Source organism: Hippoglossus hippoglossus, chromosome 5, assembly GCF_009819705.1.
Source record: "Hippoglossus hippoglossus isolate fHipHip1 chromosome 5, fHipHip1.pri, whole genome shotgun sequence".
Classification (NCBI taxonomy): Eukaryota; Metazoa; Chordata; class Actinopteri; order Pleuronectiformes; family Pleuronectidae; genus Hippoglossus; species Hippoglossus hippoglossus.
This window is the reverse complement of record NC_047155.1, coordinates 22,669,125-22,680,116: the sequence shown is the minus strand read 5'-3', so window position 1 is coordinate 22,680,116 and position 10,992 is coordinate 22,669,125. Positions and strand designations below refer to the sequence as shown.

The 10,992-nt window shown below is 40.7% G+C and overlaps 2 protein-coding genes across 2 annotated transcripts; one reads left to right on the top strand and one right to left on the bottom strand.

The window, feature by feature from the left end:
* The first annotated feature begins 891 nt into the window (after nt 1-891).
* LOC117761721 (protein LSM14 homolog B-like) lies at nt 892-3,350 on the top strand. Its single transcript, XM_034585893.1, has 8 exons — nt 892-1,086; nt 1,184-1,347; nt 1,467-1,596; nt 1,701-1,883; nt 1,998-2,075; nt 2,273-2,413; nt 2,527-2,650; nt 2,741-3,350. Exons 1-8 carry the CDS (start codon nt 960-962, stop codon nt 2,895-2,897), a joined length of 1,104 nt encoding a protein of 367 aa, XP_034441784.1. The 5' UTR covers nt 892-959; the 3' UTR covers nt 2,898-3,350.
* Nucleotides 3,351-4,568: 1,218 nt separating this feature from the next.
* cdh27 (cadherin 27) lies at nt 4,569-10,834 on the bottom strand. Its single transcript, XM_034584980.1, has 12 exons — nt 10,739-10,834; nt 10,089-10,211; nt 9,448-9,597; nt 8,714-8,855; nt 8,470-8,633; nt 7,902-8,033; nt 6,575-6,757; nt 6,054-6,367; nt 5,824-5,966; nt 5,497-5,721; nt 4,798-5,019; nt 4,569-4,699 (listed from the first exon to the last, which is right to left on the bottom strand). Exons 1-12 carry the CDS (start codon nt 10,757-10,759, stop codon nt 4,569-4,571), a joined length of 1,950 nt encoding a protein of 649 aa, XP_034440871.1. The 5' UTR covers nt 10,760-10,834.
* Nucleotides 10,835-10,992: the final 158 nt, after the last annotated feature.

Genomic DNA, 10,992 nt, shown 5'->3' with positions numbered 1-10,992 from the left:
TTGGTAAATTTTTTTTGTGTTTTCTGAAAAACCTGAAAAAATGACTTGGGCCATTAGTTTAAGAGGGTGACGATATGTAACTGGCTCTCTGTCGGCTTTATTTTTCTTGGACACACAACTGCAACTCCAAGTACTGCAGCAAATAGAATTTTTTTTAACTGTTAATGCACTGGCACTTTTTATTTCATGTACTTCGACAATAAAGAAAATAGGCATAGCAGTAATAAACAGAGCACTTTTGTTGCAGCTAAGAGTCTTTCTGTTCTTGGGGTGAAGTGTTTAAGTCCACAAAACACTTTTGGAGTTTCAGGGGAAAACAGCGTTTTTTTTTACGTTTGCAGAATTGGTGGCTATTTACTTTAATTGTATTGGAGTTGGCTGCAAGGCTGTTTACCACTGCAACTCCAAAAGTGTTTTGTGGACTCAAACTGTTCACCTAGCCCTCCATCAGCATAGTGGTGAGTAGATAATGACTGAATTTTCATTTTTTGGGTGAACTATCCCTTTAACACACATGAACATTTTATTGTCCAATATCTCTTAATTTCACACAATTTATTTAAACTTTGTACACAGGTTAAATGGAAGAGGTAAAAGTGCTAAAATGCATGTCAACAAGAGCATAAAACAATACACGTTGTAACTATTTAAATCACTTGCTGTGGCTTCTGTCAGTAACTCAGTTTGATGCCACAGACTGAGAGTGTTTGTGTGCGTCGTCCAATATGCCCCAATCCACAGACTCCACAGACCCCTCTCCTGTCGGTGTGCGCCGGCGGACTGAAGAAACCACCCTCCCCCCCTCCGTTACGCACAGGTGAGCTGCAGCCGCGCACTGGAGCGTCACCAGCGCTCCTATAAAGCGCTGCAGCTGCCGGCTGATTGCGCACACTGCTGGAGAGCCGAGGTTTAATTCCTGCTGCGGTTTCTTCTCAGCCTGAGGACTTCTCTCTGCAAACATGAGCACCGGAGCAGGAACCCCGTACATCGGCAGCAAAATCAGTCTGATATCCAAGGCGCAGATCCGCTACGAAGGAATTCTGTCCTCCGTCGACACAGACCGGTCCACAGTCGCTTTGGCCAAAGGTAGGTTCAGAGTCTGATTAGTGCGATGTGGGACACACGTGTTTTCCCTTTCGCTGCTGAATATCAACCAAATTCCTCACTCTTGTCTTTATAACAGTGAAATCCTACGGGACAGAGGACAGACACACTAACCGACCAGTGCCACCAAAAGACGAAATTTATGAATACATCATTTTCAGGGGAAGTGATATCAAGGATATCACTGTGTCCGAGCCACCGAAATCACACCATGGACTGCCCCGTGACCCTGCCATTGTGCAGGTGCGTGGCTCAGAGATTCGTCTGACTTCTTGTGCACTTTTATGCAGATGTATTTGGCACAGATAAAAGTAATAATCGTCACAACTGATGAAAGCAGTTCCTTATGTCTGTGATTTCAGTCATCCATTGGCGGTTCCTCTGCAGCATATCACCCGCGATGGAGTCCATACAGGGACATGATGCCCACCTACAACCAGCTGGCAGCTAGTTCTCTACTCAACCAGCAGTACAATGCAGCACTAGGCCTAGGTACTAATAATTTGTAGGACACTTCGGTGGCAGATGAGAGGTTTTGTTGTTTCTCACGTCTGCAGTTGATCAAGCCACAGCCATGTTTGTTCCTTTGCTCTCAGTACCAGGACTCCATGGTATCCCTGTCAGAAGAGCCCCCATGGTCGAGCAGGCCGTCCAGACCGTGCCACTGGTCAGTGCTGCCCAGAAAAGAGGAAAAGCTTCAACCCAGCCTCTGAGCAGACAGCCTGTTCGCCCAACCCAACTCTCCGGTTCCCAGCTTCAGAAGGAGAATGTACCCACCAGTAAGCAAACTTAATAGTGGAACTTTACATCCACCAAATTTAGTGTCTTGAATTCCTTTTTTAATCCAACTAAAATAAGAATCTCCTTAAAGCATGTTATGTATTCTTGTTTAGAGCGGGCACCATCCCAGCCAACTGCAGCCAAGATTCAAAGCCAACCTACAGAGAACCAGAAGCCAAGGCAAAAACAAGGTATAGAAATGAGGAATGCACAAAACATTTAATTTCTCACACTAGCTATTTTTATTGAAAGTTTTTTTTTTAAACCCAGATACTGACAGAAGTGCAGTAGATTACAGAAGTAAATATCCAAAACCTGATAAACTCTAGACTAACTGATTTTATACCAGATTTACAACGGTGTTTGTATGTGTCTGAACCTTTTTCAGGCAGTCGCAGGTCCAGGAATCGAAGCAGAGGCCAACTTATTGTTAAAAACTCCAAGGCTACAACTCTGCAGTTTGACTCTGACTTTGATTTTGAAACTGCAAACGCTCAGTTTAAAGATGATCTTACAAAGGAGATTGTAGGTATGTTGTTTGAGGTTACCAGTCACCTCACTTTCAGTGGGCACAGTATAAAACGCTTCTAGATGTATACATTTATTAATTTTTTTTTTTTTCCTTTTGTGAAATTACTGCAGTTGAGAAGGTGGAGACTGAAGAGGCCCCAGAAACTCCGGCTATGGAGGCAGAAACTACTGCTGATAAATACTACGACAAAACCAAATGCTTCTTTGACAACATCTCCTCAGACCTGAAGCCCAGGTGATTATGTAACTTTGGACATCTGTCTCTTACCTCAGGAGTTTGCCAGGCTCCTGCAGTACTTGCTTTTAAAATGTTGTGCATCCTCAGGAGAACAACATGGGCAGAGGAGAAGAAGTTGAACATGGAAACATTTGGAGTGCCCGGCCGCTTCCTGAGAGGCAGGGGATTTAGAGGCCGAGGGAACCGGGGCCAGAGTGCCACTGAGCAGCGACCCCTCCCAAAAGTTGGCAGTGGGAGAGTGTAAAGGCTTTTCTTTGTCTTTTTCTTCCAAATTTCTGTAAATAATATTGTAGTTTTCTACTAATCAAAAAGTACCTCCCTATTTTCCCCCTTTTTTGAAGCACTAGTAGCAATTTTTTTTTCTCGTTATCCCCAATGTACTTTGAACCCTTGTATGAAATGGAAGAGTAATTTATTTTTAATCCAGCAGCTGTGCACTAAAAGCAAATGTATTCATTGGTAGTTGGTTTGGAAGCATGCAACGTGCACTTTATTTGAACAGGCCAGCAGACATGCATTTAATTCCTTTTTTTTACTAAATGTATTGAATGTCTCTGACCTGACTCCAAATGTAACTCCAGACTGTTCTGAGGACTGAAAGCTGGATGGACAGACAGCTGTGCTTCATTTTTTTTTTTTTTCTTGTAAAAATAAACTGTGGAGAAATTAACAGTTGCTATTAAATAACAAACTTAACAGACTGGCTTTTCATCTGATACTGCTAATTCTCAATCCGAAGAGAAACTACTGATCAAACTCAACCCAAAACCTTTATAACAAACATCCCTTCACCTCTAAACTGCATTATAGTTGATAAAATGTATGGTTGGTTCCCCTGTTCACCTAATGGAAGTAGCTAACTGATTAAAAAGCACATTCTCTGTTAAGTATATCTTGTGGTTTGCAAATGGAGGCAAGTTTGTTAAACTTGGGGTCTAAGTTTTGCAGCGTTTTCTCGAATGACTCATCGTCAGGAATGCTGATTTTGTCCAGCTCTTCCTGATCATCGTCGTCATTGCCCTCTTCTGCGTACAGGTGAGACAGAGCGTCTGGCCGGTTGCCCTCTGTCTCCTGGAGAGTGGTGAGCTTCTGTAGATGAGGGAAACATAAAAAATCTGAGTTCTTTACCACGACAGGCTCATACATGCATTCCAGCAAACAAGTCACAGCCCTTGGGCTATACAAATTGAGCATGTAGGTTACCAACCTGATGAAGCAGGTTGAGAATTGTCTCATCCAGGGGAAAGCTTGGTTTTCTTATGTAGAGGGAATTCATTGTGCCCATCTCCTTAGGCTGTACACAAGGTTAAATAAGTTCAACAGCTGCCTCAAAGTGATAAGCACAAACCAACAAACGGTCACTCTACCTGGTGGGAGCTGCGGTGGCCTTTGGTTGTACCATAGTTCCCGATCATCTGATGATCGGAAGGATTGAAACAGAGGTGAGCAAAAAGTACATTTTGAAATGTTGACTTTTGATTTGTATCCTTTACTTACTTGGTTACCGTCCATGTGGGGGTGGGACTGGTATACTCTTGTGTAATCCACTTTTGGAATCTGTCCATTCACGTAGCTTTGTTTCTTTGACGGGAGCAAATGTGATTAACAGCTGAGTTACAGAACAATAAATCCATGATAACTAAATAGTTTCATTGTTGTATGTAACAATTTATGTTTTGGGATATTTTTTGATATCAAACCTATTTCTCAGTGAAAAAAAATTATCCAAATAAACTCTTAGCACCCACTTCTGGTGCAACATTCATACGATGCATCCCATCATTCAGCATTTGCCAGTTAGATTGAGCTTGGTGTTTCTTGAACACTGCCAGGACGTTGTCATAAACCTTAAAAAGAAGAAAGTGTTGCTAATATATTTTAAATGAAAACGTCACTGGTTTGTTTCTAAAAGTTTTCAAGCAGTGACCTTGCAATCTGTGCCGGGCTTCTCAGTGTTTGATTTGAGGAGGGTATTTCCAGCTGATTCCATCTCAAGAACGGTGAACTCTTTCTTGTGAGAGCAGATGATTGCCATCAGCATCACAACTGTCAGTGGGATGGAGACTTCCAGTTAGAAGAATCATAACGATAAGAAACAGTAGATGTTACAGTGTGTACGGATACTTATGAAAGGCACTTCTTACAGAGAAGTGCAAGCAGAGAGGCAAACACTATGCCTATAGCACCAAAGTCGGCTTTTGCCGCAGTTTTTCGCTGGGTTCGGCAGTTGGCCGACAGAGAGCAGTCGCACACGGTCACGCTGAGGTTGTAGACGCCAAATTCGCCCTGCATGTCAGTGATCTTCAGATCGATCTTGTGTTGTCCGGCATACAAACCAGGCTCCTTCACCAGACCAGCAGTGTAACCTGTACAAAATAAACACAAAACGTGATGGCTCTATCATCTAGCCCAGTGGTTCTCAACCTTTTTTCAGTGATGTACCCCCTGTGAAATATTTTTTCAGCCAAGTACCCCCTAACCAGCGCAAAGCATTTTTGGTTGAAAAAAAGATGTAATACACAGTGCTGTGCCATCAGTGTCTGATTTATTAAACACTTATATTTTATTGAATATTTATTAAATAACAATTTTTAAAGGATTTTTGAATGGATGCTCACGTACCCCCTGGAGTACCTTCACGTACCCCCAGGGGTACACGTACCCCTATTTGAGAACCACTGATCTAGCCATTCATTCCCTATCCCACTCATCCTTTGAGGGTCACAGGGGGAGCTGGAGCCAATCCCAGCTGACATTGGGCTATAGGCACGGTACATCCTGGACAGGCTGGTTTTTAAAAAATGTTTTCTGTGATATTTAACTACAAGGAAATGTTTCTCTACCATATGAGGGCCTGAGTTTCCATTTCCCTTTGACATCCCCCAGCAGTTCAAATGTGAAAGGCCCCCCGAAGGGATCTCCATCCAGGTCAGAGGCTGTGATGTTGGCGGTGGTGGACATGTTAGACATACACACATCGAAGTGTTGCACTTCTGGCTGTGGCGCGTTGTCGTTCTGGTCAATCACATAGATTTGCAGTGTACATGTGCCTGTAAGAGGTGGCTCTCCTGTTCAAGAGTGAAAAACAGATGGTGAATAAAACAATTCCTCAGTAAAAATATGAAATACTTGCTTTGTGTATCTGCAGGCTGCTACACATTGAGTCTTACCGTTATCCACTGCATGCAGTATGACAGTGTAGACACCATTAACAACAAAAGGAGATTCTCTGTCCGGTCGTTTGACTGTTGTGATGTTGCCTGTGTGGGGATCCACTGTCACCCAGTCAGCAGGATCATGTCCCACCTTGTACCTGCGGACAGATACATATGATGAAGTGGTCACTGAGGAAGAGGTCCAGCATAAAAGCTCAAATATCTCCAAATAAAATCCCACTTACACAAATGTATTTGTGTGACTGGAGTCCTTATCAACAGCAGTGACGTTCCCTAACCAGGTCCCGGTGGGGGCGTTCTCCTTCACCACAGTCTTTTTCACACTCTCCCTGAACTTTGGGGGGTCATTGACATCCTCCACTTCGATGGTGACGTTTACTGTGTGAGGTTGAGCTGCACTAGCATGGTCCCCTTTACTGGATTCAACTGTCCAGGGACCGGAGGATGTCCTCTCCTTCACTTTGCAGAAGAAATACGGTATCTCGTTTTCCACAGAGATGGACAGTTCCCTCTGAGCTCCCTTCTCGAAGTCTAAAGGCTGAAACCAACAGCAGGTATGGTAAATAATTCATTATAAATGCGCCATGCAGCAAATATTTTCTCATCCAATTAAATCATAGAATTAAAAAAACATCAACTTCAAATGGAGCCGATGTATCATGACAAACATGAAGGTAGTAATTGCATGTCAGATATAGGGATGGGTGTCATTATAATGTCAAACATGCAACCTAACAACACGCACTTTGACAACAGTCAGGATTCCATCATTGGTGACTGGATCTGTTTCAATCTTGAAGTGCCCTCCCTCATCACCATGTATGGTAAACCTGGCTCTCCATGCTGGGCTGTTCCGAGTGTCCTGGTCTGTCACATGCAGCCGCAGAGGAGAAGACCCCTTTGTCTCCTCCTTCACTTTATCTGGGCCCTGTAGTTTGAATCCGAGAGAATAAAATGTCAAACGAAGAAATCTGTCAGTTCCTTAATGTTTTGCATGTTCTGCACGCAAGATGTACATGAGTTGATTATACCGCTGTTTAGTGACTCAAAGAGCTCGCTGAATAAATGTGTAAAATGACCTGGATAAACATTTAGAAAGTCTATGTTAAATCTATTGCATGTTGTATCATAATATTATATTTCCCTGCAAATGAGTCTCAGGATGTGAACATTTTAATCCTTCAGAACATGAATTTTTGTTGCTGGATATTCATTTGGTTTAAACAAGAAACAATTTTTTGGGAGATGCACTTTTAGAGTGATGGAAAAAAACATTCTCCAATATTATTTATTACAATTTGATTTACCATTAGCATAGTAGTATTTTCACCATATGTTTATTTTTTTAAACCACTACAGACAAATATAAAATAGAATCCCTTACAAGCCTACATTTTACATTGATTATAAAAAATGGGGCCCTTATGCCCATTCAGAGAATTTGAAATTGTAAAGTGCTTGTTAGTGTGTCTAAGGCCTTATTTGTTTTAGTTTAGATTGTGCTCAGTGGTTGTAACGTTGTGTAACATCAAATAATTTTCTGTGTGTCAAGTATTTAAAGTGGCATTTGACAACGGAATTTGATTCAACTTGTCATCATGCAGTAATCACTGATTGCACAAGTAATAACACCATCTGTTTCAGGCTCACTTTCATTGGGCTATTCTGTTTTTTATCTCCTTGGGAAAAGTTATACTGTTGTTGAGCAACTAAGTCAGGGGGAGGATAGTAACTTTGGGTTTTGTTTTTTCCTCGATAGGTAACCTTACCCAGGTAGTAGAAATTACAGATAGTAGAACAACCAGAGTAACTCTGGGAACTACCCGACAAAAGTCAAATAATATATTGACGTAATGTGTTGAGAAAACTACAGCAAATATTCACATTTGAGAACCTTTGGACTTTTTCCCAAAATGTGATTATATATAAGTAAATAATCAACATTGTTGCCAATAGGTTTTATCAGCGGATCGTTCCAGCTCTTGAAGCACTGGTTGGTTTGTACATCAGGGGCCAAAACAAACGTTTTTTTTCCCAGCAGCCTCCTCTGAGGTTGACGTGCCTACGCTTACCGTTTGTCCGCTGATGGTTGGGAGGTGGTCGTTGCTGTCCTGGACATGAATGACAACAGTGGCTGAACTGGACAAGCTGACGACTTCACCGTGATCTTTGACCTCAATCACTATACTGATCTTTTTAGAGGCCTTAATATAGAAAGAAAGAAATAATAAAGAGACAGATTAGATCAATAGTGTCATTGACAGATCTGGTCACTGTACCTTCCCTGCAAGGTTACTTGATCATCTGGCACAAAATGCACTGCTGTAAATTTGTTTTAACTTATTACAGGAATAAATATATAAAATATGGAGTAATTCTTTGCTAAAAAGCCATTGTTGGGGAATAAACCTAGTTTTTAAACAAAATGGCTTTTAAAATAATCTTCAGCTGATTTTAGTTTTCGTAGGCTAAATTCAGAAAGTTTGTTTCAAAATACTCAGATACTTGGACAGAGTTCAACGCAAGTATGTTGTACATATTAGCATTGAAACATGTCATACAATGTATGCAACTGTCACTTGATTTTCAGTATATTTTTTATATGTCATATGAGTGACATGTTTAAAAAGAGACTCTTGCCTCATGGTCCAGACATCCTTTGAATGTAATGCTTCCAGTTTTCTCAATGAAGAATTCAGAGTCCGCGGGTTTTGGAGACACAGATTTGATTTCATAGTGGAAGGTGGAGTTAGGTGTTCCACTCTTGTCTTTGTCAGAGGCCACCATAGTCATGCCAAGGTAGCCTGAGGGAAATAACAAAGAAATGAATAAAGTACTTCACATAGTAAAATAGAAAAAGAGCCATATTTACTTGATTATTTACCTTGTGCTTGATCCTCAGGAACACTGATATCAAACTGATCTTTGTCAAACCTTGGTGGGTTGTCATTGATGTCCAGTATGGAAATCTCAACTCCTAATCTAGTGTCAATTGTTGAATCTGCCCTTCTGGCCTGAAATTTCAACTGTGGATTGAAAGACATGACTCAAAGTTCGTCACAGTGTAAAGAAATAAATACGATTCACTTGTTGCGTGTTGTGGTGATATGAAATGCGGTAAAACAAAGATGTTTCACAAATGATGGTGCTTTCGATAGAAAAAACAGAAGAATTATTAAACTTTTTGAAAGTTTGGAACAGCAACAATAGTGTACACATATAATATGCACTGGAGCAATCCTGTCAAACATGAACATTTTTAACTTGTGTTATAATTTGATTATTTGTTTTTACTGTTTTTCATTGTTGTCCTACCTGCTGCTAACATGTCTTCTGTCTCTTCTTGTTTGTTCAGTATTCATTGTGCTTGTATCATTCTGGTTTTGTACTTATGGTGTTATTTAGATTTTATCATCCAAATGATTCAAAAACATGTTGCAGAGGGACTGCAGTTTAAAATGAGCCAGCTGTTACAGAAATGTTGATTTATGTGTGTCCTTACAAATATATATATTCGAGACATTTATTGTGCAATCTCATAAAGTCGACGCCAGTACCTGAGGTGAAGATGTTAGCTGGAAAACCTACAAGCTGTTGTTAGTATATGTTAAGTCTGACCTCAAGTTGGGGACGGGCCTCGTAGTCCACGGCTTTGTGGACCCATATGGTGCCGGAAGTTGAATTAATGGAGAGGACTCCCTTTGGCTCCTTATCCACTCCATGTCCATTCAGATTAAAGTATATTACATAGTCCCGGTCGATATCTATCTATAACACAACACAACTCAGCTTCAAAGAATCGAAGACTTGGATTCATCAGTGAGAAAGTTTGATGTATATAACTCATGATCTACTTTTGGATATAATTCAATCAAGCAATCAATCAAATTCTATTTGCATACACCTTATTTACAAATTACAATCTTTACAAGGTGTGAAATCCTCTGTCCTTAACCCTCGAATAGGGAGAGGAAATACTTATGTTAACAGAAACCACAGGGAAAGTCACAAGTGAGGGGTCCCTCTCCCAGTACAGACAGAAGTGCAATGCATGTCAGAATAGAAGCCATAAAGTGTGATTGCAGAAGTCAAAATAGAGCTAATTATCGATCATCTATATTTATGGTAATCAATAGGTTAATCAAATCATGAGATCTGGTGTTTGAGTTTAAAAATGAATACACATCCTTTTCCAGTAAAACAGTTTGTGTGTTGAAACGTATATGCATCAAGTCTGAGCAAACTTGTGATTTTGTCACCTTGCCCAGCTCGTACGGGAAAGGTCCTTTATGCTCCTCCTCAATACTGTAGGAGTCAATTATCCAATTCCTCCTGTGACGTCTCAGCAGCTCTGAACATGTTGAACTTGACAAATAATAAACCTGAAAGCCAAACAGCCAAACAACACCTGAAACGTCTCGTCCTAACATGGGAAGTATGTATAATTGATTAAGGCAATAGGCAGGGGCTCATAATTTATGACATTTATTCGCTGCGGAATGAAATTGACTTATTGTCCTCATAGTAGGTGAACCAGTTACCATGAAGTGTATACACAGGCATTATCGAGGTGTACTTTGTACACTACATACATAATATTTCTAAACAGTTGTTTGTGCACTAAAGAGGTAATTTTGACACCAATTAGTTTACGAACTCATTTAAAACTGTGTGGAGAAAAGTCTATGGCCTGCACAGAAATATCAACAGCACAAAAATACATGTCAGTAAACTTTTATACTGGTTGTGCTGGAAAATGAGGCACAAATTTGACAGATTCTAGATAATGAATGAATAATAATACATTGTAACCTTTGAGGTATATATACTGTATAATGACATATAAAAAGCTAAAGTGATTAAATCTATGTTAATTACAAAAAGACTGAAAGTCAAGGTTGCTACATACCAGGAGGAGGAAGCAGAGCATGATGCTTGTTCAGTACATCCAGCTCCAGAGTGTGAAGACTGACTCCGACACCCGAGTTAAGAAGGATGAGTCCCTGCCCCCGTGTGCGTGTGCGTGTGTGCGTGTGCGTGTGCGTGTGTCTGTGTGTGGGCGTGTGTATTATTTATGTAGTACATTTTATTCGGGCAGCTTCACCTTAAACAACATTTGCTTTATGACGAGAGCACTTCTTTAGAATTTAACTGCAGCTTGAA